The 27,762-nt window shown below is 49.8% G+C and overlaps 2 protein-coding genes across 2 annotated transcripts; both read left to right on the top strand.

Annotated features, from left to right (window-relative positions):
* The first annotated feature begins 3,197 nt into the window (after window positions 1-3,197).
* LOC119102611 (transmembrane protein 35A) lies at window positions 3,198-10,156 on the top strand. The gene is made up of 3 exons (XM_037226054.1): window positions 3,198-3,426; window positions 7,422-7,560; window positions 8,356-10,156. The coding sequence occupies exons 1-3, from the start codon at window positions 3,316-3,318 to the stop codon at window positions 8,598-8,600; spliced, it is 495 nt and encodes a 164-aa protein (XP_037081949.1). The 5' UTR covers window positions 3,198-3,315; the 3' UTR covers window positions 8,601-10,156.
* Window positions 10,157-13,810: 3,654 nt separating this feature from the next.
* Window positions 13,811-27,604, top strand: LOC119102548 (uncharacterized). Its single transcript, XM_037225938.1, has 5 exons — window positions 13,811-14,065; window positions 23,436-23,557; window positions 24,908-25,065; window positions 25,326-25,620; window positions 26,430-27,604. The coding sequence occupies exons 1-5, from the start codon at window positions 14,033-14,035 to the stop codon at window positions 26,620-26,622; spliced, it is 801 nt and encodes a 266-aa protein (XP_037081833.1). The 5' UTR covers window positions 13,811-14,032; the 3' UTR covers window positions 26,623-27,604.
* Window positions 27,605-27,762: the final 158 nt, after the last annotated feature.

Below are 27,762 nucleotides of genomic sequence, written 5' to 3'. Positions count from 1 at the left end.
TTATTGATCTGGTTGCACTTATTTTCTAGGTCACTTCTTCACCAACCTGTACCTTTACTGCATGCCTGACAGATTATGAACAACATAGGGAAGGTAGAGTTTTGGAACCCCTTTGTTGAACAGTATATCATTGTGGCATTACCTAAAATTTATGTTAGCAGATCAAGCACTAGTATGTATTTCAGCATGCTGTATTAATAGATAACAGAGATGTGAGGGTAATTCCACTGATTCATTGCTAGTGGTATTAAAGCATGTGGAAGTACAAGACAGGGACATAAAATTGTCATAGTTGAATATTTTTATTGATGATAAAGGTTGGATGAATAATTTTGGGCAATTTGTTCTGTACACATGAAGCTATGGTCTGTCCTTATCTTAGTTGCATTGAATCTTCCTAATGTGGCCATTATACATGCATACTTTGCCAAAGAAACATTCCCTACTGCCATGGTTTTGTCTGCTGTGTTTGACAAGGTGGGTGAGTTGTAAAAAATTGATACATGTCATAGGTGTCATCATCTTGTATTTAAGCATTGTTTGAATGAAGTTTTACCCTCATGATATAACCTAAATGGTAAATTATGGAAGGCAGTAAACATCTAATTCTTAAAATATTATGTGCCAAATGTTAACACCTGTGGATGAGATCTGACATGCACTAGGCAATCAAACCATGGAATTGCCATAATGTATGTTGCCCAAAGTAGTCCCAGTAACTGGGTGTACACAAATTGTTGTGTTTCTAGATGTGAACAGTCTCCAAGCTTTTCAGTCTATGTTCCTTCCAAATACACCTCCTGCTGCTCCTTAACTGTCTGTTTGCCAAGTGTGTTTGTGCCAACTTGAATGTAATGAATTAACTGTTATTTCTGATCTGCTTTTATTGTTCCCGATCTTCACGTTACAACATTTAACTGGAGCCAGTTGCATGCATCATCTCTGCCATGAGGTGGGCAGCCATGTGCTGTCAGCTTTGTGATGCCCATGCACTGCACTTGCAGGTTCTGTATGCTAGAAAGTAACAGCACACCCATGTCAACCTGCTCCACAAGATCTGCCTCATGGGGCTCTGCAGGCGCCAAGTCATCCCCTGCCCCATGCTCATGGTGCACAGTGTGATGATTAATGCATGGTGCAATGATCAATGCAATGATAACCTGAGCCACATTGCCCATGTTTTTCACTTCTACATGTTTTAGTTGCTGTAGTTTGTTTTTCAGCATGCTGAAAGCACATTCAATTTTGACATGTTTTTTTGTATGGTCTGTAGAAGTAGGGCTGAGTGGGGCTGAGGTGATCGTTGTCTCGGGAAGGGGTGATGATTCCGAGGAAAGGGTCTCTCCTGTCCTCCTGTCCTCGACGAGGTGTGCGTTAGTTGGGAGAAGCTGCCGCCGGTGCTCCCTGAGGTCGCAGCAGGGGGGGGGGGGCCTTCTCCGAAAAAACACGAGAATCGCGGGCGGATCGCGGAACCCTGGAAGTACATCGGTGCGTACGCCGCGGTGATCACAAGCAGCCAGTGGATGCACTGTTTTGGCGATGCTTATGAGTATTATGAGCAGCTACTATCTCCTTGCTGATTGCATCCATGAAGATGAAGAACCCGTCGATGGCTGCAACCACACCCGGGGAGCCGGCGCACGCTGCAAATCCTGCGATGGTTCCATGTGGCCGCGCTCCTACTGGCCACGCGATGGCGTCACCGTGCGCGGCAGCAACATATTTGCAAAATGTTGTTAGATACTAGTGTGACCCAGATTTTGAACTTCCGAACATGTCGCCAACGTCGTGTTGGGGTACTGGCTCGGCAAGACATTGCAGCGCAGGCATCACATCTTCCAACGGACGCTTCTGGCTGCCCCTGCGCTGGCCATGATTGTCATAATAAGGAGCCAGCTTTGCCTAGAGATTTTGAGAGAAGAAATGTGCGCGGATACGAGACTGCGATTTGAAATCCTCGTTATCATGTCCTGGAACCACGTCATGTAAGTAATTTTCTGTTTTGTTTGCGCGACGTTGGTGCTTTGGCAGGGCCAGAACCGCTACGTCGGCGTGTACACCAATGTGTTAAGTCACTTTCTGGATCCTGTAACATAGTTTGTCTGGACAGCATGATTGTGGAAAGTTGGTCTTTGTCTTGAATGTTTTGGAGTGTGAATATACTGCATAACCTGACGTCACATGTTTCCATGGATGTTGCTCATCTGTGTATGTATAGAACTCTCCTTCATGCGATTTGTAACATGATATTTTTCCCTGCACACGTGTTCCGAGCAAAGCTGTACCCCTGCTTCAGCAACACGCGCAAAACTCGACCATGCGTAACAAAATATATGGACGACCTCAATATACATGCGCGACGCTCACGCAACGCTTGAAGTAATGTCGCGTCTGTCGGAGTCGAGGGCGATGATCTGCCTTTCTCTGCGTATAATATTCTTGTTGACGTACAGTCGTCATGGTATAGGCTGTTGTTGTGAGAGATACACGTGAAGTATTTGTATTTAACTGTCCTGACTCGCCAATATCATCTCTGCGGCGCGTCAAATGTGTTTGTTGGAAAACAGCTGATTTTACTAGCCGTCATGTTTAGGAGTTACTTGAAGCGTTCTCCATGGCGCAGATGACGTAGCTGTGCAACGTCATAGGTTGTTACCTGAAAAGGCGGAGCATCTGGCAGCATTTCCCCACCAAGAACGGGGCCCTGTTGGAGGGTCGCTCTAGACGTAAGGTAATGTTTTGAAGGTGCTCCAAACGGGGAGCAGCGTGACTGCGCACGAGCAATTTCAACCACTTCCGATCATCCAACACAGTAGTACTCTCGTAGCACGTTCATCGATTCTAGCTATGTTACAAATACGACAGAGAAATCAACGATAAGTATATAAACCTTCTAGTGCATATCAACTAGACCTGACTGGTTTAGACCTGACTAGACCTGGTTTAGACCTGACTAGACTGGTTTTATCCGCGTAATCAAGCAATTACGTCGGTAATGCGCTAGAACTGAACAAATATGAAGTAGTTCTTGTGGTGAAATTCTTTCTATTGTTGTCTTAGGCAGAAATTATAAATGCTCCTGAGAGTAGAGGAAATTTCACACGGCCGCGGTAATGGGGCCATATGACGCTTAGTCCCCGGATGACGTCACGGCATCGCTACCCAGAATGCAGTAATGCGGGGGCTTGGGCTTGCGATGTGCAGGGATGATACGGGACTGAGTTATTGATGCTTTTGGTGCCTGTCCCCGCTCTGCGACGTGCGTAGGGCTTAACAGTCTACGGTCCCGGACAGAGAGAGTTTGACGCGTTGAGAATGGCATCGCTTGTTCTGAAAACATTATCCATTTTCCTGGGGCTCTTTTTTATTTTCGTCGGCTTAACAAAAATAACACCTAAGATCAACGCAGAGCTGCACAGGGAGTTGGTGAGTACTTAAACTGGTATAATAACCATTAGACCTCCTTGTAGTAGGCAGAGCTCATTACAGGGGAAATGGGCTGAAAGAAGTCTGCACACATTCTAAGCTGATAATCTTCATCATCATTCATTCCTGTCAGGACGCATGTAAAGGAAGTGGTTCGTCAATTATGTTATAACATTAGCCGCAGGCAATCATGAGGGACTAAAGAACCAGTGTGCAAATATTCATTCCATCTACCAGACACATATTGGACTTGAGTGAGGTGAGGCTCTAGTGCACCAAAGTCATGCCAGTTCAAAAAGTTCAAATTTTTAGGTTATTTTGTGTGAATGCTATCTGCAGGGTTTGTATGCATAAGTTTTCCTTTGCAGTGCAAATTCCTTCACACCTTGGCTTTCAATGTGGTGAAGTTGGTGCTAGCTATGCACAGAACTGTATTTTGGATGCCCAGAGTACAATCCCTGAAACTGTCAGAAAAGAATATATTTATATGTTCAGGAAGCAAAGTTCTGCAGGGATATAAATGCACCTGAAGGTGCTCTCTTGATGGTTTTTTCAGGTGCCTTCAACAGCATGGTCTCTAAAACTTGTGTTGTGCCTATCTTGACCTGGTTCTGGGGATTCTATACACCCAGTGCATGTGCCTTGTATAAACCATTTTTGAACACATTTGTGCTGGGAGCTGAAATTACCTCAGGGTCAGACCATTCTATTCATTCACCTCCCATGCACAAGGTGTTTTGTGCATTAAATATTTTGAGGCTGGTGAAGGCTATCCACAGAAAGGACCTTGAGCTTGAAGGGGTGTCCTGGAGTGCTAAGCTCCCCTGTGTCACAATGGAACAATTTATGAGGAAGTATTATCAGTTTGCCCATGTTTATCAAGTGCACCATAAGCATCCATGTCTACTTGACATCTTCAGCAGTACATACTTGTCAGCTTGAGCACCTTAAGCTTATCCTCATACTCTAGGTGTGACACAATGTGAACCAGCTTGGTTGCCCTCCTTGATACTGCTTCTTCTGCATCATGGTTGCAGCAATACATTGATCCCCATATGCAACCACCATATTCAGGGTAAGGCCTGACCAGAGACTTGAATAGCCAGGGCACAGTTTTGAGATCTAATACAGGAAATGACCTCTTGATCAGCCCCAACATTATTGGCTTCTGCCAATGCACTTGCCATCTGAGGAGGAAAATCAAGGTTTTTGTCCACCTAAATTCCCAGGTCCTTCATACCACCTACTGCTTGGATGACCTGTCCTCCCATGGAGTACTTATGCTGGCAGTTGCTTCATATAATATGCAGAACTTCACATCTCTCCTCCATGAGAGAGAGTTGCCATATGTGTGTACACCCTTCCAATGCTGCAATATATTCTTGCAGCACATATCTGTCTGTAGTATTACAGATTGCTGAAAATTTGTGTCCTCAGCAAATAGTTTCATATATGTATATCTCTATTTTCTAGTTTAATAGTCACTGCCTCTTCCATTAATTCTATTTGAGAAAAAGGAATTTACCATTAAAGGTTGGACTATAGGAGGTACAGTCCACAAATCTTCTCCAGTGAATATGCTACTGAAATAGGAATTTGGTACTTGTGCATTCTCAGTTCCCATCCTTGCTCTGGTGCACTCTGCTCTTCTCATTCTTGTGTTTTGAATTTTGGGGCCACATGTTTCCAAAATGCTTTTTGATTCTGCTGGATTTGTTCAGCTAGCTTTTGCTCTTGCATCCATCAAAGTTTCCTTGTTAGCTGCTGGATGTGATTTATCCTAGATGAACATGCTCTTGGGAATAATCTGTTATATTTCAGCAAGGTCTAAGGGGCCCTGAAAATGGGAAGAATAGATGTGGAAGTGTCTTTTTTGACAGAATGGCTAGGGCCTAATGCATGTCTTGATATCACTGCTAATTGTATGCAACTGCTCAGAATAGACTGAGCATTTATATGGACCCTAGTCTGCAGGCACTAATCTGATGTGCCAGACACCTAAGAAATGTGGACATGGTTGACATCAGATGCATCTTTTGCAGCCTGGCATGGATGCATCATCGCTTTAGACTTGTCTGATCATCTTTGTGCATCATTCAGAGTAAAGTGAAGGGGCTTCGTGGTTGATTCGGATATCACAGGTTGGCGCAGGATACCTTTGACCCTGCTGCAGTTTTCAGGTTTGTCGTGCACATTGGTTTTTGCAGGTCATTTCGACTTCTAACCATGCCATTTTCTGAAGTCCTAACCAAACTTCATGGGGATATGCCAGGGATCTGTCAGAACCAGGTGCTTGCATGGAATCATCTTCAGGAGCTGAAAGTTCCGCCCCAGTCTTCACGTGTCCAGAAGTGGGATGCCTTTTCCAGGAATGTTGGGGGGACTAGGGTAAGCTGAGTGTGGCAATCTGACCAGCCAGACCCTTTTTCTTTGTGGGACCAGGGAAGTATAGCACAGTGAATTCGTAAATCATTGTGCCAGTGACAAGTGCGACAAAGTAGGTATGGCAATCTTGCCTGTGCTGTGCCTTATACTTTGTGGTACCAGTGAGTTGTAGCACAAAAGAATGTCAATGTGCAGGTGACATCAAATCATAGAATCATATGTGGCAAGAAACCTGGGGAACCCATCAGAATGGGCTGTGCAATGTTGTGGGATGTTCATGCTCCATGCGAGTCTAAAAGACAAAAGGGTTCAGCAATTTTTGTGCTCACTTGAACAAGCATTGCTTGAAAATTGCATGCCTGTGGATATGGCCAGGCTCAAGCGGTCGCGCTATGCGGAACAGTGCCGCACGTTAATTTTCCGCCACCAAATTCTGCCTTTTACCTGGAATTTCGTGATCGGAGGGCATGGGTCATGGCTCACCCAACAAACACTGCTCACCATAAACCCTGATCCCAGATTTCCATTCGTTTGAAGGGCTAAGACTAAGCTTTCTTATAAAGTGTTTGCCAGTTACACTGATTGGTCAGAAGACTGACCAGTCTTTTGATGATGTTTTGGGGTTTTGGGGGAGGGCATCCACTGCTGTAGGTCATGCACTGCCCTTAACTTTATTGACCATTCTTTGGCATGAAATGTTTAGCAGTGTTGGGGAGGAGCTAAAGGACTATAATTTGCCTTTAAAATGTTACATTTTGCATAGATATTGCTAACAATGAACTAGACTACAAAACCTGGCGGTGACATTGCTCAGTGTTCTGATTGAGGCCTTAACAAATTCCACTCGGTAGGCTTCAGACAAGGCATCAATGACCACTTTTTGGTCTACATCTAATGCACACATGGATTCAAAACTATTTGCAAATATATCTGCGCTCCTAAAAAGTATGACAGTTTGGTCGTACAAGTTTCAAATGTTAACAATGTTTAAAGAGACGCTCAGCTCACATCCTCGCTCATAACCAGATAGTTGATGTTACTTCAACGTAGTGCCTATTCGTATGTTGTAAGTGCATCCAATAACGTTCCAGCCATGCTGCAAACTCTGGCATGAAACATGACATCATTTACTTAGCTTGTCGTGGTGCCAGTAGTGTAGTGGTTAACGCGTCTGCTTTGACCACTGCGCGTCTGGGAAACCAGAGGTACGGAGGTTCGATTCCCCGCGGTGCCCGCCCTTCCTGCCAGACTGAGAGGTAGGCGACGCCATAAAGCCTCAGCAGCTGAGTGCGTCGTAAAGCCCCAGTGACACACATGACACTACTTGGCTTGTCAATGGCATACAACTGGCGATCTTGGCTGGCATGATTGTCATGCTTCCCATGTCAGGATTGAAGAGGATTTTTGTATGTGTTTATGTTATCATGTGCGTGCCTGCGCAAGGGCAAGTCTGTATTGCCAGTGCCAATATGGTTTGGAGACATGTAAACATGTTTTGTAGTCATGAGCCGTGTGATCCAGAGACACAGCCCAAGCTTGTAGCTGTATATGTGGTAAACTACTGCAACTTGTCCCACCAGCTGACCTGATGCCTTGTTCATCTGTTTCAGAAGCGAGAGTTTGTTAAATACTCAAAAGTGATACCATTTTTGAAATTCTACAACATCAAGATACACAGCAAGCAGTACCGCAGCTTCGTTGGTGGCCTGGAAATATCATGTGGGACCTGTCTGGCATTTATTCCCTTTAGTGAGTAATTCATCTTATTTGTCACAAAGTAGGCGATTGTTGATTTTGTGGCTGGGGTGCTTACGTAAATATAGCTTGATCTCGGTAATTTCGGCGGCAGGGAGCTGTCCCCCACAGCAGGCGTTCTGGCCCCTTTCTGTGCTTTAACGTGATGATGATTGTTTTCAATGTTCGTGATGCCAGCCACTCTTGTCATCGCCAGGTTCACAACTTACCACATTATTCGCGCTTATAAAGTGGAGCCCAATGTGTCGAACACGAGTTTGGGTCTGTCGACTTGAATTGCGAGGCATTGTCATTGTCATGCGTAAACTTATTTTTCATCACTCCGCACGGGGGGGGGGGGGGGCACCCCGCAGTCCAGGCAATGGCTATTTTCTGGCGACATTGGAAGCTGTTTTCTCGTACTGAATGCTCGTGTATATCGTGGGGTCTCGTGTTTCGTGGTGATTGGTGATGTTCGCAGTTCTTCCTAACCGTGGCGGGGCCTTTTGGCGATTTTGTTTACTGTCAACGTCTTTCGACAATCGGAGGGGCTCATCGCCATCTAAGCTATATTCTAAATGCAATGAAGCATCCTTTACAAACTACGGCCCACTGAGGGGTTTGGATTACGAAGGATGTCTTACTGGCTGTAGAACAGTACACAGCAGTTGCCCGGAGACCCGTTTTGTTCTGCCACGTGTTTTTCACCGTGCTGTGCTTTGGGCTGAATGTGTAGCCTCTTTTCCCGTCAGTGACGCGCGGAACGCTCCCGACGATAGCCTCCAACCCTCTTCGCTTCCCTTTCCCCAGAGCGCATGAAGCAAACGGCCAACTGCCTGCTCCTGCTGATGATGCTGCTTACCATGTACACCCACTACGCGGTGGGCGACCGGTTCGAGCGGACGGCACCGTCGCTGGTGTTCCTGTTCATGCTGGTCTGCCGGCTGATCGTCGACTACCAGGTGCACCGCCCGCAGCGCGCCGGCGCCGCCGCCAAGTCGGCTCCCGCCGCCGACGCGCCGGCCAGCGACGCCAAGACGATGAAGACCGAGTGACGGCCGGCCGGGCAGGGCGGCGCATCGCCGCCCGGCAGGCACTGGCCGGCTTGTGGCGCCCGCACTGGCGCGTGGCGTCCCTGTTTGCGTTCAGATTCTCCTTGTTCTGTGATTTGCCAACTAGTCGCCGCGGGTTGGGCGAGTAGTTTAGTTGCCGCGTGGAGGTGGTGTGCCACTCGCGCTCTGTTTGCTCAGTGCATGCGTTATTCGGTGCAGCAGCGTCTGCTGTGTAGGTGTTCTGTTCGTGGTTGGAAACCTCCTAACACCAGAGGATCTTTTTATACTTGGATGTCAAAGTTCCGTTCATTTTATACTTAAGTGGTGGAGCTTCGAGAAGCGGCACATCGCGCGCTATTTTAGCAGTACACTAAGTTGGCGCATTTGGCGACGCCAGCAATGCTCAGCTAAGAACAGTGTAATGCACGTGCATTGGTATCGGTCGTTCTTTCGTTCGTTCGTTCGTTCGTTCGTTCGTTCGTTCGTTCGTTCGTTCGTTCGTGCGTTCGTTCGTTCGTTCGTTCGTTCGTTCGTTCGTTCGTTCTTTTGTTCGTTCGTTCGTGGGCAAGGGGTCTGCACTACCAGTACTGGCGTGGCGGGACCTGGAAATCGATCCGCCATCGGCAGTCAACATCAACTAGATGTTAGCCACGACGCTTGGTTGGTTCTGCATAGGTGTGTCAAGTTGATGTTCAAAGCCACGACAATCACTTGCTACATCTCGTGGATATCTTCAGTCATGTCGCTCTGCGTTCCTGTGGTTGTGTCACGGCAGCTAGGCATCTTTATGCAGTTTGTCACCGCTAACAAATTGTGGGTTTTAGGTTTCTCGTATGTTACAGGTTTTTGTGTTTTTTGTTTCTGTCCCAATACTGCTGCATTTCGCCGAAGAGAACGTGTGCGGTAAGCGAATTCTGCTTGGGTTTTAGACAAGGAAAAGGGGCAACACGGGTTTTAAATAAGCTATGAATTCCTACGGACCAATCCACGGGGGTACATCGAATCATACGACGATGCGTTCTCCTTTCGTGGCAGCACTTTAAGTGGTGTGTAGTATTATGTATCTGTAGCCCTTTCATTGCCTCAGGTATAGCAATTGTCAATCGCCTATTTAACATAACCTAAGTTGTGCGGTCGATTTATCTGGATTTGTTTGAAAGCCGGTGGCACGAAATTGCTCTTAACATCAGGTCAGTGGCCAATAGTTGTGTTTCATGTGCACAGCCATCCCTGTCTGCTGGACGCTCGCGATCCGAGAATGCTCACGTGGAACTCGCGAACTGCACATGCGGCATGGACCGCCGCATGCTGGCGTGGGTAGTCGTAAAATTTGCCAAGTGTATGGTCTAGTCAGTTCGTTGCAGACGGTATTGATGTTTCATCGCACCCATGCGGTGCCTACTCACGTGTCGCACCGTTTGGATCGATCTCTTCGTGCCCGTGAAAGGTCATTTAATTTCGCGTGAAAGCCTGCGCCGCGTCCTGGGGCAGCGGCCGATGTCACGTTTTGCACCCTGGATGTTTGTCGGAACGCACCAGCAATAAAGCGGTTTCGTCGTGCCGGTGTGTGCGGCGGCGCCCGGACGTGGCCAGGACGCCGCGCGCCGGCGCCTAACGCGTCCGCGTGGCCGCAGAACGAGCGCAGTGGTCCGGTTAACAGGAGCTGCCGGCTGCCGTATGTTGACGTGGCCGGCGCGCTCCTCTTATCAGCCGAGCTGTGACGACGGTTGGCCGCAGGAATGTGCAGCCACTGGTGCTGACCCAGTGCCGGCTGGGAAAGGACGCGTTTGCGCGGTACGCTTGGCATCGGTGGAGGTCTCCCGTCAAGACAGCGCCGTGTCGCAGTCCAGAGATCTCTTGCTGTGCGCATTTCGAGACTTACCTTAGCCGTACTTCACCTGGCTTCACACATCGAGACATTATTCACATCTCGACGTGACCAAAGTCAAAGATTGACTGGGCGCCATAATACGTGATTGGCGTGCTTCGATTCAAAGTGATTCGATTCAAACATTAATCATATATATATATATATATATATATATATATATATATATATATATATATATAGCCAAAGCAGGATCAGAGGCTCCCAAACATGCCCGGTCACACTTTCCGTGTTCCGTGGAATTATATTTCTATAACCCTGCGGTGTTTTTAGTATCCATGGTCGGCTAACCATCTTAATCGTCGTGCGCCATCAGGGAGTCATATCGACTAGATGAACGCTGTCGACGGATCTCAATGTTCGAGTGTCGTTGGATAGTCATGAGCCACTGCTGCGAAACGGACGCAGACTAACTCTTCGTGTGCGATTTGAAATATTTGTGAAACGCTGCCGTATCCATGCGATGTGCGTCCGCCCGTATCCAGTAATACACTGTCGGCAATCACATCGCAAATATATGCCGCCAGCCGAGAATTATGTTTTGGTGCCCTTTAATAGTCACGAGTCAGTATTTTAAAACGTCCACGGCCCCATTTTCCGCTCGCGATACATCTTTTAAAACCTTCTGCAAGTTTGCCTTTAGGTGCCGGGAGGCCTACAGCATTCAGTAATGCGCCGTCGGGGGATCATATTAAACATCACTGCCCGGCCGATCTTATTGTCATGATGCTACTTGAGAGTCCCAAGCCAGTGCTATCAGTCACGCATGGTCCCGCTTTCCTCGCGCTATGATAGCAATTTGTAAAATGCTGCCTGTGCTGGTTCATCAAACGAGTGGGTGACGCGGGCCGCTCACGATGCTTCAGCGTCGTTCGACATTATTAAGCCAATGCTGTTAAACATTCGCAACCCCTACCCCACGCACGGTTATAACGTTAAAAACTTTCATGTTTTCGTTTTCGTGGCAGCCAACGGTCTGAAGTCACAAGAGTTCAGACTAAACGGACATTTGCTCATCCCGTGAGGTAAATTTTTTCTACATGCTTCCTCTAAACGTTTCAGGAAACCCTCCCATCCCAGAGACACGTACCTTTTTCTGAAGCCAAGCTTAAGGATTTGCATGCCGAAGCAAACAGCCTGCATAGACACGGCTGGAGGCAAGGACAAAAAGTACAACCAATATTGAAATAGTCATACACGACGAAAGCAGTGGTTTGCGCCACAAGTTTACCGAAAGAGATCAAACCGTCCCCAGAGGCTGCGTTACAGCAGAAGAAGCCAAGGAATTTTAACATTGTTCGTGACATGGTCGATCACCCGGGCTTTGTCATGCACACCATCACTCAGCATGCAGCAGTTCCATCAGATGCCTGGCGCATTTAAAGTGTGTTTAAATCTTATAGATGACAGCATGCGAAATGCTCTGATAGGGAATGGAATCCTCACTGTGATGTCCTCCGTGAGAACAATGCTTTCCGCGGACGTTGGATATCAGACCGCCAGCAGTGACGTTATCGGTGCGGCCTGGACCACTACACGGTTGCATCATAGTTTTGAAGGCTATTTTCTGTTCCGTATCAAAGCTATTGCGCACGGGGAAATCCCGCCGCGTTTCACAGGACTGGGCGTCGAGCAGAAATAGTTCACGCTCAATGTTTTTGTCCCTAGGTCGGTCCGTTTTCGTCCCTAGGTCGGTCCGTTGTGCTTTGTTTGCTGTTGTTTTTGTCCATATGCTCGAGCAGAGCTGTGTCGAATGCAGCCGAAACGTTTTGCCAGCTTTCCAGCGCTAACATGAAGCACTCATGGGTTTGTTGACCGTTTGCCCGTAAAGCACGTCTTGTTGACATGGAATGAGCTGTTTTTTATTGGAATGTGCTCAATAACACGGATGGCTTGGTCGGCGTCAGTCTTTGATTAATCGTCTCATGACTAGCTACCTGGGTACCTAATTTTCCAGTACACCATTCTAGCCTTAATAGACATAAATGGCTGGGCACAGGTGGCCATGTAGTTCGTGTTTGTACGCGAGACTGACATGTTAGGTTTCGTTGGCAAACTGTGACGATTGTTAAGTCCACAATTACGAACCTTAAAACGCCTCGCTCTACTACACAACCCCACATGTATCGTTCCATTGTCTCCAGAAATCGCTTTTTCTGGACGGTCTGCCACGTCGAGCTTACTTAGAGCACCAGATTAAGCGTTGGCGTTTACGATGGACCAAATGAACGGCTTTGTTGATAAGTAGCATCGCACCGATCACTACAGAAGACCATGACAGCCAGCTCCGGTTGACAGGCCGTCCATGCATTCAGCTATCGATAAGCATACACACCATTTTATCCCTTGAGACCACCACTAGTTGTTCTCTGCGCTCCGTGAGCACTACCACCCGAATTGTGTGGCATCTGTAGTCCTCGAACTCCCAATACTTTTTCAGATCAAAGGTAGTTAAGACGGGAGCGAAAGGAATTGTTGTTGCGGCAAAATATTGGTGCATACGCCGTTTTGCAAGCTTGAAATGTCACCGATAAGGAGATGCAACGGCCAACTATGAATGAGAGATAATCTGCGCAGAATATGTGCGGACAAACTCATTGCGCTTATTTCTGCTTCGGCGGTATTGGTTCCGAGCCTGACTAACAGCCCACCGGGTTGATTCCGAGCCTGACTAACAGCCCCTGGAGTTGATTCCGACCCTGACGTGTCCTCACGTGTGTGCCTAGCGTTGGCTTTGCCTTCCCTTTACACGATAGCACGGTGATCATTAGACACTGGGACAGTGTTATCAGTGATGCCTGTGTTCATATTTGTGATAGAAACGACTGGCTCATTTCCGGTTTGGTGACCTAGTCTTCAGGGTCAGAACAAAGAACTCCGGTTTGCTGACGCACCAGGCTGATGCAACTCACAACTGAACAATTCCGGCGGCCGCAGGTGTCGCTAGGCGATGCGCTCGCCGGTCGCTCCGATATGTTGCTTTACCATGCCCCTGTTCCCCGCACTCAGCAACGATTTTCCAGCCCACACTCGCACGCGCATGCACGAACGCATCTCCAGCAGCGTTCCGTGCAAGCTGATGACCCCATCCTGACCGGGTTCTGGCGAGACCACGATACAAAAACCCGTCAACCAGCCAGCGACTACCCTGCCAGTGGAATCTCGGATACGGTCGCGCAGCAAACAGGGGGACGCGCGCCGCGGGCCGGCGCGGTGGCGACAAACAGAGCCCCCTATCTTCTGGCAGATCGGACGGCGCGCGCCACCGCCGCGTAACGGTGCCGCCCGGCCGGCCGGGCCGCCGGCCCGCACAAGCGGTCCGGCATTCAGCGGTGGCGCACGTTCCGGCTCGCTCCTGCCCGGCTCCGAATTCGGCTCCCGCCCCGGCTCCGCTCCGCCCGGTCCGGCACTGCTCTGCTGTAGGCTCCTGACGGACGGGAGCGCGGACGGCCGTCGATTCTGCGGAAGCACGCGCAGGCTATGTGCCAGTGACCGGCGGGCGGGAGCGCAGAGAACCCGGTCAGGGGCGTCGCGGAAGCGGGTCATCATGCAGCCGGCTGTGGGTGGAGTGTTCTTGGCGGTGAGTGACCTCCACTAGCTGACCTGTTTGGTTGGCTTGCAAAGCTCCTATGAAATTATATTGACCTCTGGATCAGCGATTAATCCACATATTGCGATGGATTCAAAAGGCGTTTATGCTGAAACCGGAAGAACGTTTAACAATTCTCGTTTACTGGGATGATAACTTATCAGCCAGACAAAACCATCGGATTCAAGATGCTATGGCAATTAGATTCAAATTTACTATGGTTATAAAAAGAATTTCGTAGCACTTTATGCTGGACCCAGATGAGCTATGGCTACGATTTTACAACTCATTTCTTCATGTTATCAATTTAAGTGATTTTCGTATATCGTACATTAGATAGCAATGCGTCTGCAGGACACCAATCTTCTGTTCGCAATATGGACATGAGTTATTGCGTCATATCAGACGAACGACAGCTAGTGCACCTGCTACTGGCATGATTACGTAAAAACCGTCATCTTCTGCGGCGATTTCTCATAAAAAGGCCACCAAGACCAGAATTTATTTCCAAAATATCGTTGCCAACTGATACTTCTAACCATTTCACGGATCTCCTGCAGAGCACACCAGCGTGGCGCATGATGGAAGGATTGGCTCTGTCAAACTCTTTATTTTCATTTTTCATCATCAGATGAGTCAAAAATCCCCACTCCAAACGACAATTCCTCCGTTCAAAAAAAAAAACAAAAAAAAAAACAGACTAACGTAACATTGTAAGTGTGGCATTCATCTTTGTATATTGCTACATATTTTTTTCCCCAGTCGTAACGCTATGAATCAAAACACGACCATGATAAAAGTACCGCTACCGCATAGATTATCTATAGGGCTGTGAGAAGTCGAACCTTTGTACGATTATTGGTAGGGCAGGGAAAAAGTTCGTGGTAAAAAAGCACACACAGCCCCATTGAGAACAAGTGTCAATATTTTGCAAATTTAACTTAAACCCGGCTTTTGATAGGCACAGTCCTTCAATCTTTCAACGGGCTGACTCACCAGTCGTTCACAGCGGCCCGATCGGAGGCCGTTGACTCGGTCCACGTGTCATGGCGCTCGCCCGCGTTCGTTCAGCCGTCTCCGTCCGGTGGCGGCGGGATGCACGCACCGTGACTCGCTTCCACTCGACTTCGTCAGTGTAGCCGCGGGAACGGACGCCTCATTACTCGCCTCTGCTCGGCTCCGTCAGAGTAGCCACGGGAGCGGACGCCTCATTACTCGCCTCTGCTCGGCTCCGTCAGTGTTGCCGCGGGAGCGGACGCCTCATTACTCGCCTCTGTTCGGCTCCGTCAGAGCAGCCGCGGGAGCGGACGCCTCATTACTCGCCTCTGTTCGGCTCCGTCAGAGCAGCCGCGGGAGCGGACGCCTCATTACTCGCCTCTGCTCGGCTCCGTCAGAGCAGCCGCGGGAGCGGACGCCTCATTACTCGCCTCTGCTCGGCTCCGTCAGAACAGCCGCGGGAGAGGACGCCTCATTACTCGCCTTTGTTCGGCTCCGCCAGTGTTTCCGCGGGAGCGGACGCCTCGTTACTCGCCTCTGCTCGGCTCTGTCAGAGCAGCGGACGCGTCCACGTCAGCGAGCGCCGAGCGGCGACCGTTAGCGCTGAAGGCGGGTCAGGCCGGTGGACGTCCGATCCGGGGGGGAGCCGTCGCGGGTGCCGGGCTTCGCTCCGACCGACTGCTGCACTCCCTGCGTCCAACGCAGCCGTCACCCCTCACCGCCGCGTCTTGTGCTCAGCACGGTCAGACGTGCTGGGGTGCGCCTGCTGCAGGCTCGTCACGCAGATGCGTATTCACTCCCCGCACACGCACCAGAACCATCCCACCCCGCTCCGTCACCGGTCAGTCCGATGACTCCTGCCGTGTCGTTCTACTTCCTCCTGATGCTGTAGGCGCCATCACAACTATTCATGAGGAACGACGAGACAGTTCGGTGTGGTGAAGTGACTGTAACGGGCAGCTCGCCAAGGCGAAAGTGTCAGAACCGTGCAAGTTAAAATCCAAATTGATGTCGCTGTTTGACACACGAGTCCTGCCGCACTCTCCGCCCATGGACACGACCTTTCCGCCGGCCGGGAACAGATCAGGATGGCCCGGTGGTGATCCCGGCAGCCGTTCGTAAGCGCCTCTGATCCGAACGCCTCCCCCCCCCCCCGCCGCTCTCCCCAGCTGGCTCCGGAAGCCGGACCGGCGTAACGGCCGACCGCCGCGACCAGTCGGCCAAGTAGGGTACTGGGCCGCCGGCCCATTTCCAGCGGTGCGACCGCCGTACGAGCGGGGTCGGCCGGCTGCCGGCCGCTACCGGCCCCGCCACTGCCAGCCCCATCGATAGGTATGTAGAGGAATTTGCACACTCATCCACGACTAGTGGATTTTCCCAGGGTCATTAGAATAAAACATGGAGGCTGATGGAACGCCAAAAGCGTATGATCACCACAGTGCAAGAGCACATCGATACTACGTGACCGGACATGTCCAGGACAAGTAGCCGATGTCCTCCAACAGTACATCCTGTAATCGAGTTTTGAAGCCCCTCGGGTCGGCCGGTGAAGCTTCCGTAACAGACAGTCATGTGCATCGGAGCCATCGAAGCATAGTCTGCGTGTGGCGGCTTTGGTGCGTGGTCTCGAGCTTCGTGACCATGGCACCACGCATTGTGGTGATGGTGGGAAGCGGTGTGAGATGGCTTCCAACCCCGGGTGGATGGTCAGTGACCAGAGTTTGCCTGATCGGCCACAAACGATGTTACAAAGTGAGCTTACCGGCACTGGGCCATTTTAAATGCTTGAGTCCGTGCTTTGGATACATGATTGTGTTTTGACACATACCTTTTGACCATGCGTTTCATTAACTACTTAAGCACAAAATTGCACACAAATTTCGCTCGGAGGGCTTCTGTATTTGACCATTAGTTGCGTGCGGAGACATAATTTCGTATTCAGTTAGAAGAGTCTAGCCCCGCCTCCCCTCCATCAAACAATGGAAAAGAAAATGGGTCATGTCCAGAGAGCTCACTTTTGCAAATTTTCAGGAAAGGTGCAACCACTCCCCCCCCCTCCTCCTCAGCACCCCCAGTCTTTCGCCACTTTAGTTTGCGAAACGACCCCATGGTTGCATAGATTGAAATGTTGCACCGGATAAATTGACTAAGTAACTTGCGATGCCAACTATGACGTCAGCTGGTGTGGAGTGCTGCGTGTGCGATACCAGCTATGAAGTCAGCTGGTGCGAAGAATTGTGTATGACATGTCAGGTATGACGTCAGATGGTGCGGAGAGTCGTATATGACATGTCAGGTATGATGTCAGCTGGTGTGGAGAGTTGTGTATGCGAGAATGCTCTGAGGGTGCAGATCGCCTTCCTACAAGAGGAGCAATGTACGCGTCAAAGTTAAATATCCCTCTGTGACTAACCTGACCTTTTTACTGATCTGCTTTCGCTTGTGGCGGAGAATGATGTACCGAACGGAGTTCGATTTTCGGAATTCATGAAGCATTCTCCTTGAGTCAAATGCAGTCGAGTGAGTCTAGTCTGTATTGGCTCTATATTAATGTGCAAATCAGTCAGAGATATTATCTCATGGTATTTCTACACGATAAGTACAAATTGTACAGGTTGTCTTTGTTTGAACCAGCGTGTGAGCACGGCTGATAATGATTAAATAGTGATGTCATATGAGTAGGGGGTGCACCTTGCTTGCTAGCACTGGATCTTGACATGTTGAGCGTGGGCGCTAAGCTAATTCTTAACCAACTGGCGTCTATGTTGCACTGTTGAGGCATTACAATCATGAAATCGTGGTTTATTACGTCGAAGCATTTCGGGAGATCTGTAAGAACAAACAGCAATTTTAGCTCAGTCCATAACTAGCAAAATTTTGTCATTGACTCTGGTCAGCGCTGTTTCCGTGCAAGATTGTGACTAATTATGTTACAAGACTATTATGTGCGTTGCAATGCTGATTGTGTGAGCACAAGTCGGTTTCGTTAAGATGCCGGTTGACTTGGTACTGAGCGACACGTTTCAACTGTTTTGACAGGGGAACGACCGCAAGTCGGCGAATGCTAGACATATCGCTGAGGTTGCCAGTCTTTGATAACAGGGTGAGAACGCGTGCTTCCATGCGTCAGGCACGAACCCATTGAAGGGAGTGCTCCACATTTATGCGGAATTTTGAACTGAAGCAGTCATCTTGAAAATCTTCCAGTGCTGTTCATAATCTTCCCCTTCTTAAGATCCAAGCCCCTCTAGTTCCTGAGGTACACGCCCGCGAAAATGGGGAAAGGCATACCGGGATGAGCATTCAAAGTCGCCGTGGCATTCATGACGTCCCACACATTCAAATCCGGCCATTCCATAAGCTATGCGGCGATTAAGGCCAACAAAAATATAATTGCCGAGGCGTTCATATCTGGCGTTCGTGGGCGCGATTTTCAGATACAATGGCCGTCGCTGGGCTCTCAACCAGTGTTGTGCAAGGCATGATGACGTAATCCGAGCGTGGCGCATTGAGGAGGATATTTACTAAACAAATAATTGTACTGTCTAGAGCAGTCTTTTCCACTTGAGAAGCATACCAACGGTTAGAAATGAACTTGTTCCACCATATCTCATGTTTGCTTTAATATCTTCAAATGTGAAACATTCCTGATCATTCAGCGTAGTTCACTGCCCTGCTTTTGTTAAAGGCCTTGGCTCTTTTAGTTTCCGGACTACACGTCTGCGAAGATGTGCAGACTATTTCGAGGAGATTTTAAGATATCCCAGGCATTCATGACGCTACATTAAAATCACTCAAATCCTGCTATTATATTGGCCATACGGCGGTCAAGATAAAAAATATGATAGCCGAGTCGTTCATATTTTGCGTTTGTGAGTGTAATTTTCAGACATAACGGTCGTCAGTTGGCTCTCAATCAATGGTGTGTAAGGTACGATGACGTAATCAACCAAGGGCGCATCGATGAGCACGTTTGATGAACGGAGAAAATGTTTTGCAGAGAGCAACATTTTCCACTTAAAAGAATGTCACCAGTTATAAGTAAGCTTATGTCATCATATTCGATGCTTGCTTCAAGATCTTCAAATGTAGAACATTCTCATTAATTCGGGCGGAGGGTCAGCGGCCAAATGCCTTACCAGGGATGCCACGCCCATATGCTACAGTGAGGAGGGTAGCTGACAACACTTGGAGATCGATGAATGTTCAAGAACTAGCCAGGCACGTTGGAAGTGGTGTGTTACAGATCTACCATCACGGCCGCAGAGATTTGCACCATGTGATACGTTTTGTGGTTAATCTACGATTACCTTGTTTTTTTAATCGATGCGTAACGTTTGAGAAACGCTGTCAAACTGATCGCCTCTGGTCTTTTCAAGTAAGTGTAAACACTAATACGCCCATGCAGTGTTTAAGATATGAAATAAATCGTGATTTAAGCGAGATGTATTAGAAATTAGTCGGCCACACAAAACAAATCCCCGCTATGTTCCTGCCTCCTATCCGTATCCGCCAGCTGCCTGATCCGTCCCCCTATATACTTCTAGTATATAGGGGGACGGATCGAGCAGCTGCAGCTGATCTCAAGTTTGCTGCTGTGCAATACCTTTCATGGTTTATTAGTTCATGGAGAAACTACTTGCAGTTCTGTCAGTTGATCGAATACTCATTCAGTTCGTTGCTGGTCAGAAAGCGTTCTGAAAAGTTCGGCGGACACCAGTTTCGTGGTCATGCTTTATAGGGTGTTTAGACTAACCGCTTCCGCAGTGGGACGACGTGACGCGTTCGTCGTAAGTGGCACCATAGTCGCGCCGTCAAAACCATGTCTAATGTGATCTTTGTGGACTTGCCGAGAATGAACGGCATCGCCAACAGCTGCAGCTCTGCTGGCCACCAGGCCGCGGGCTGCGCCGCCATCAGCTATTTGTGTTGGGATTTGGTGTGCTGCTCTAGGCCTTGCAAATAAATAAGGTTTTTATATCATATTCATATTCACTTCGGTACAACGTCTCTGAGAGCGTGACGTATTTGGGAAATCAGAGTCCGCAGATAGCATGCTTTCTTCGTTGATCCCCAGTTTGACTTCCGGTCGTGTGAATGCGATCAGCTGTCTCTCAATGATCCGGTTGTCATCGGTTTTAATCGATTGAGAGAGGGATGATAACGGAATGGAGAGAGGAAAAGAGAGAGAGAGAAAGGGAGTGAGAGAGAGGGGAAAGAGACAGTAAGAGCGAGAGAGAGGGAGAGAGGGGAGAGAGAGAAAGAGACGAGACAGGGCGAGTGAGAGAGGAGTTAGGGGAAAGATAGAGTGAAATGGTTAAAAAATAAAAAAGACAGCGGAAAAACGTGCATAAGCACCTTCGACAGACACAAGTCTTAGCATAATTGCAGAAAGATATAATAGGAAGGTAAACTAGCCAAATCATTTCGTCAGTAAAACAATGTAGTGTACGCGCGCCCGTGCTGCCCGACTTCATCATACGCCACGACTTTTCCGATATCATCGAGCTTTTTACATGAAGAATTGCTCATAAAGCACGGCAATAAAAACCTATAGACCAATGGCTAATCAAGCGAGTGCCTAGATGCAATTTTAGTTGTCCTAGGCTATGCTGCACCACTCAAGCACATTACTATCCTCTCGAGTCGAATGCAAGCCGCTTTGGCCGCATGCTGTACCGTGATTATCATATCATGACCGGATCAGACTCATCGCATTTATAGCGTGTAGTGCAACAAGTGCAAACTTATCGTCTGAAGTCGTTTGGTCCTGTAGTCAAGATCGGAATAAATGCGTGGATTAGGGGCAGTTACAAAGCACATCTTTGTCATTAGACGAAACTACCCTCGCCAATGCTCGTAGATAGCTTGACTCCACCCGGTACGACTCAATCACAGTTATTACAGCCACAAAGTTTCCATGTTGAATGGTATGCCAGACTTTGCAACGGGAACAGGGTATTTGCCGCGTCGGTTAGCTGATGCCCGCGGCCGGCGGGGTGTGACATCGGCCTCGTTAGCTGCGCCTGGCTTTCGACCGGCGCTGCCGCTGTTCCCGCGCCGCTCCGAGCCACTGAATCACGCCGGCGTTTGGCCACAATGAGGCCTTTGTTCGCTCCGTTCCACTCTGACCGACTTGTCCACGGTCGAATGATGTGCCAATTTGCCGGCCGGACACCCGCTCTGCCAGCGCCAGGCAGCGGTCCGACTAGTGCTAGACACAGACTTTAGCGGCGCCAGACGGCGGTCCGACTAGCGCTAGACACAGGCTCTGGCAGCGCCAGACAGCGGTCCGACTAGCGCCAAGCAGCGACCGGGCCAGCGCCAGACGCAGGTCCTTTCAACACCAGACAGCGGCTCGGTCAGAACCAAACACAGGCTCTGGCAGCGCCAGACAGCGGCCAGGCCAGCACCAGACACGGGTCCTGCCGGCACCAGACAACTGTCTGACCAACACCAGACAGCAGTCCGACCAGCAACAAACAACGCGCAGGCCAGTACCGGACATCGGTCCAGTCAGTGCCAGACACCGGTTCGGCCAGTCTTTCCTCAAAAATGGATTGTGTGATTCGTCCGCCCAGATGGGCAGTACGCATATCATGGATATGCGTATGCATAGTACGCCTTGCTCGGCCCGTTACCTCCAATTGAGTGAGCGTGGGCGAGGGTTCTGCCGGTGGCGTGTGTCAGTCGAGAAGTACGACTTCTCTGGGTTCCAAACCCTCGAAGGAGCGAGACTGCTACCCGCGTGGGCCAGCCGACTCTGGCGGGGCTAGAGCCGGTCCGCGCAGCGCTTATGGCGAGAGCTTGCTTAGGCCGTCATCCCGAGAGCCGCTCCGCCCCGGCGGTGACGCCAGCTGACCGCGCTGGGCCGGGCCGGGTCTGACAGCCGGCCTGCCAACACGTCCGCCTGCCCACTGGAGCCTGTCGGCCCGCCGTGCCGACGCCGGACGAGCGCGGTCAGTTGGGCGGTCGGGTGGCCGCGGCGTGCCGAGCTGCGCGGACGCCGCTCGAGGCCGGCCGCAGGGAAGGCGGCGCCGGCAGCGGACCGCGTAGCCCCAGTCTATGCTTGGCGCGGCCCGAGAAAGTGGACCGCAGCAGGGGTGCGAAAAAATAGGGTCCCGATGAGTTACTAATTAGGGCCTCATGACTCGCCACCCGGCCGGAAAATAAAGTACAAAAATAAGTGTACTGCGCATGCGGCGCACCATTACACTGGCGCCGTTTTCAGCTGGTATAAGGTGTACCCGAGGCGCTGGTGGCGCGGCCAGCGCAGGCCGCTCAGTGCACCGTCCCCGTTAGCTAGTCTGCAAACAGCGCTGCTTGCGTTGGCCTCCAGTACGAGATGCATGACATGCTGATGTTTGTTTTATGCACCGTTTCCCAGGACGTGTGTTGTTTCATTGCGTGCCTTCAACCTCTTAAGCCAAATTGTGAAATGCGATTGGAATAGATGTGGGCCCTTTATGGCTTATTACACAGTATATCTGTCCTAGGTGTAAGAATAGGGCTACTACTGAGTGAGGAGGAGAAGGGGAGGACGAAGTTAAAGCACTCGACGCCATGATGCGAACAAAGAACGGGCTGTTCCTTTAACATGGATGGAGCATGCACCCGCTCCTTTGCTCTTTTATCGCGGATGGAACTTGCACCCGCTCCACTGTTTGCAAAAGTTTTACCATGACACTGTATTGCATGCATGTTGACGCAATGCCGTTTTGCCTCACTTATCAATCCATAACAACCCAGTAAATTTCCATCATTTTTCGGTCATCACCGAAGAAGACGTCAGTTTTTGATCCAGTTGATCGGAGGATGAGCATGACTATCCGAATGTTGTGTTATAATTGTGTGCTATAGGAGATCAACGTTACTTAGATGATGTCTGAAATAATCGAAAGTCACACGATAAGTCTGGGTGATTCATGGAAAGAGAGTGAATGTGTTTCCGCCCGCCATCCCCTGCCGCCACCACTCTGCACCCTTCCATATCCCGGATACATGTCTATGCCAGCATGGATATTTTGTGCGTGTGAACAACAGGAGCTTGTTAGAAATTCAAGGCGATACTGTAATTTAAAATTGTCATGCCTGCGACGGTAGTACAACGTTTGCGTGTGCCTTGTTTTGTTTTTTTCATGTGCGTGTGCGTATGTATGTGTGTGTGTGTGTGTGTGTGTGTGTGTGCGTGTGTCGGTGGCCGTGAGGCATGACCTGACAGCTCCTGGATGTGATGCATATGATGTGGTTGAGGGAGCCCGCCCGGCCTGGCAGGTCGGGCGGCGGTCACGCTGCCTCGTGTCTGTGTGCCTGTTTGTCTCTGTGTGTCCGCTGTGACCTGACACTGTTTCTGGTCGCGCCGCAGCTGGTGGGTGTCGGCATGGCGGCCCAGTGTGGTAGGTCAGGCGGCGGTCGGATGGCGAACCTCTGGGGCGATGCTCTGACCAGCCTGGACTGCACCGGCCCGGATGGCCACCTCTACCCCAGGTGGGCAGATACAAGCCGTAAGAGAGACAGACAGACGACGGAGAGATAGGAGAGAAGCAGAGATCGAGCAAGAGATGCTAGAGAAGGAGGAGCGAGGAGTGGCTAGAGACTGTCAGCGTTCTGTCTGGGCGATGTTTGCTGTTTGATACGTTGTCGCATTAAAAAGCTTGACGCTTATTTCATAGTCGTCAGAATATATTCATATATTCGGCTACATCCAGTCACGTGCAAAGATTCAGCAAAATCCTGGATTCTGCTGCCTGGATCTCGGGTCCCGAATTCCAGTCCATACAGGATCGAGCTCTGAAATGTTGCTTGAGGATCTTTTAGCATCCTGAACGAAGCTGCTAAAAAATGTAACCAGGGTGTCTGGTTAAGTTTGTTGCTTTACAGAATAAACCTTAAGAAGCCAAGAACGCTCTCATAATTTTTCTGAAGAGTACTCTGGAATCAAGGATCCGTCTAAGATTTTAAGCTGCCCGATCTTAATACCCTGAAGACCAATAAACACGTGTACAAAGTTGGTTAAGTGTGTTAAGTCTCAAATGGATTTTTGAAAATTGTGGCGCTTCCTCCCGTCCAAACTCCTGCTGGATATGCGTCCTCCTAGAGGCATGGGCGTGCACGTGCTGTCGGCTTCAAACCCCTGGTCTTGTCGCTTCCTGTTTTTTGACATTCGCATAGCTTAGCTCGATCGTATGAAATTCAAAAATTCTTGCAAATGTGATCTCTGGTCAGTTTTCTAAGAAACCCGGTTATAATCAAACAACTGTTTTGTAGAATGTAGTGCGGCCCTACAACATGACCTACTGATCCTCACCATGATCCTATGCTGATGTTTGTCTGTCGTCACAATACCTAGCAATGATGTCACAAAGCATCCCCCGCCCCGTCTATTGGTCGCATGCAGGGGGGGGGGGGGCGACCTGCATGACCCAGTCTCACCGGTCTCGACAGTGAGGGAGCTAAGTCCGACTTATTGGTTTACGGCAGTCTGTGTTCAGGGCATGTCGAACTGTAGACTTTTGCAGTTCGGTTTGTGAAAGGCTTTGCTAGCGCCAGTTTAGGCTATAAATTTTAGTCGCGAATGATCTTGAATTTATATTTTGTTTTCGAATTGAGCGAATGATTTTCTAAGGCCCGAGAAACATGTTTGGGTAAGACCAATCCGGGATCCAAGATCGACCTTTTGGGTCGTCAGTTAACCCACAGGGATCCGGCAAATGTTTCTGGGATTCACGCCACGTGACTGGATATGCCATTAGAAGCGGAAACCATGCTGGGACGCTGATATCAGTAGGCGTGTTCACAAACGATGCGGCTGTAGTGGTGATGGATGACATTTTGCAGGGAAGAAGTGGAAGCTATCGCCAGAAGCATGGCTCCCAAAAGGCGAGGAAGGAAGCTATTTCACACCAAAGACCCACTAGATATAAGAAAAGAGCTGCTCAACCAGTATAGCGCACTGCAGTATGGGTATCATCACGCAAAACTGCTACATAGAACTGGTGGGTTTGAGAAGTGTTTATCCTGAGACATCACTGTGTATCATTTAACGGGAAGTTTAACGTCTATCAGGTTCCAATGCATGCCACTGGATATAACCACGATAGGACAAGTGAATCTTGCCAGCCTAAGGCTCTGTGCCCACTCCTTACACTCCTCTCCTGGGAGTGCACTCCGAGCATCTCACTCCCTTTTCACACTGGAGAGTGTACAATGACAAAGCAGACGCGTGGAGCCTCTTATCATCACTGTTCACCTACAGCTCGAGAAATCAAGTCAAACAGCACGTCCAAAACCACCACGACGACGACCAGCAGCGCTACATCCACCACCAGCGCTACATCAACCACGGCTGCGTCAAAGCCAAACACTAACAAGTCGGCATCGACGGCGGGCAAGGACGAGCCCGCGTGCGCCGGCCCGCCGGCGCGGCTCTGCAAGACGCGCTACAACACGACAGCACCCATGTATGGCGTGTCGCTCACGTCCGGCAAGCCGGTCACCATCGTGCAGAAGTTCCCCGACCTGCTGCAGCAGGTCATCTTCGAGGTCTGCGAGTGAGTAGCGCGGGGCTCAGGCGGACGGGGTGGTGCGGCGGACTGGAAAAGCTTGTAGAACGTGCGTGCATTCCGTGAATTGGAACTGGGCTTGGGAGGCAGCCATTTCAGTTTGATACCGAAGTAACGGTGGGGATATCAGAGTTACGTTGTAGGGCTGTGCCATGGGGAAGGTGATGGAGAGTGTTTCGCTGTAAGAGCTCACATCATTATGTTGTGCAACAACATTTAAAGGAATGTGTGCAACCGTAAAATTCCCTCTTTTTGGGGACAAGACGCGTGGTTCTCCTCTGCGTGTTTCCCTAGAGAAGAACACTGGGGCTGTGTGTGTGAGTGGTGGAGTACGTGGGTTTCAGCTATCACGATTACCCGCATGCCTGCCTTGACGGTGACGGTGACGACGATATAACGGTGATGTTGACAGTAATGGTGAGCGGAGTTTTAGGTGTGAAGACCACTGTCTTTGACCTGGGTCAGTGGCGTAGCAACGTCTCACTAAGTGGGGAGATCATACTAATCTTGAAGTCGATTTTTTCCATGTTTTCTGATTTGTGATCTTTCCTTTCGTTGGGGTTTACGCCAAACATTCTATAAAAGCGGGCCATGGTCCCCTTGCAGACCCCTCCTCCTCCCCTGCAGTCCCTAAGTCTATGAGTTATGTCGCGCCCCGACCCACATCACTCAAGACAGCTTTTAACTTCCACGTTACCGATGATGCTGCGCGTCCTCGGTCTGACCTCATCAGTGGGTGACCTTGACCTGAGCCGCGCCAGTGCGTGACCATGACTGGACGCGCGACACTGCCGCAGGTCGGAACAGTGTGACGTGCTGCACGGCGAGTGCGTGCAGACGTACACGCCGCACCTGTTCCTGGTGATTCCGCTGGGACCGGTTACCTTGACGGGGCAAGATTACGTGCTGGTCGAGTCCGGCTGCGTGTGTCGACCCAAGTATACACTGCAGGACACGGCACTGCCGCTGGACGGCTTCAGCGGACAGTGAGGTGACGTCGTGCCGGTGACGTCATACCGGCGCCGGCGCGCCACCGACCGGCTGTGGAGGCGGCCGTGCGGTGACGGTGAAGAGACAGGTGGCGCCGCGGCGTGTTCGTCAATGGAAGCTGAGAGATGTGGAAAGTTGGCTAACATGATGTCGCGAAGAGACTTGCAACCGGTGATGCGCGCGTCGGAAAGTTTCGTGGGCGGGTGTCGCCGAACCCTGCTCTTGATGGATGTGTCTGTACAAACTGCGACGTCAGAACAGCTGGCTGCGGGACTCAGAACTCAGACAGTGGAGTACGGCAGGATGCCGAGGAAGGAAGACTATAGGCCCACTGAGTGGAAACATCAGCCTCCAGTGGTGCACGGCCTGTTCAATACTTCCATCGTCGTTCTGTCTGAGCATCCTGGTAGACTATGTAGCAGCCAGGATGTCGTGGGTAGCACCAACCCCGTAACCGTTCTGAACTGGGTCGATTAATACTAGTACCACCACGGCACCAATACCAAAAGGGCGCCACTGTTGTGGATGCCGTGACGAGATCTAAATGTCTCAGCCCCTAGGGCGGACATCTGCGCTAGCACTGGCCCTATTGCCTGACGCGGACGGCCTCAGTTGATACCGACTCTGCCGCCGGACTGAACCACGGGGGAGAAACTGACACCGTCACGATCCCAAAGTGTCTTCCTGTCGCCATGGATACGTTAACGGGAAGCCACCAGTGCGATTAAAGTTTAAGCTTCGCATGCGGTCCATGCCAGTGTTTTACATTGGTTGCTTGTCCTTCACAAAGGAGAACTTTTAAATGCATGATGTCGTAGCAGAACAGACGTTTGCAGTGAAATTGCATGCGTACATCTATGTGGATATGCGCATAGATCCGTCTATGTATTTTGTATTTTATCAGACAGTCGTATGGCTATCAATTGTACACAGCCGTGTTTCTTGTATCTGATCGCAAATGCATCATCGATTGGCAGATTGACGTTTAAGTGTGTGTGATCCCGCAATGAAAACATGCAACCGACCGCACGCTTGAGATATCATGATGCACCGAGAGATATCGAACGGATTCAGCGGTGGATTAAAGGACGGATTGATGGATGAATTTTTTCGGTGGGTGGGCAATAAATTTAATTTCGG

The sequence above is a fragment of the Pollicipes pollicipes genome, unplaced genomic scaffold (assembly GCF_011947565.3).
Source record: "Pollicipes pollicipes isolate AB1234 unplaced genomic scaffold, Ppol_2.1 Scaffold_5724;HRSCAF=6776_pilon_pilon_pilon, whole genome shotgun sequence".
Taxonomy (NCBI): Eukaryota; Metazoa; Arthropoda; class Thecostraca; order Pollicipedomorpha; family Pollicipedidae; genus Pollicipes; species Pollicipes pollicipes.
Note: the sequence above shows the minus strand (reverse complement) of the source record. Positions and strands in the feature narration are given on the sequence as shown.

Coding starts and splice junctions, on each gene's coding strand:
- LOC119102548 (XM_037225938.1), top strand. CDS start 14,033: ATGCAGCCGGCTGTGGGTGGAGTGTTCTTGGCG. Junction 14,066..23,435: donor TGGGTGGAGTGTTCTTGGCG/GTGAGTGACCTC, acceptor GTCGCGCCGCAG/CTGGTGGGTGTCGGCATGGC. Junction 23,558..24,907: donor GATGGCCACCTCTACCCCAG/GTGGGCAGATAC, acceptor GACATTTTGCAG/GGAAGAAGTGGAAGCTATCG.
- LOC119102611 (XM_037226054.1), top strand. CDS start 3,316: ATGGCATCGCTTGTTCTGAAAACATTATCCATTTTCCTGGGGCTCTTT. Junction 3,427..7,421: donor CAGAGCTGCACAGGGAGTTG/GTGAGTACTTAA, acceptor CATCTGTTTCAG/AAGCGAGAGTTTGTTAAATA. Junction 7,561..8,355: donor TCTGGCATTTATTCCCTTTA/GTGAGTAATTCA, acceptor CCCTTTCCCCAG/AGCGCATGAAGCAAACGGCC.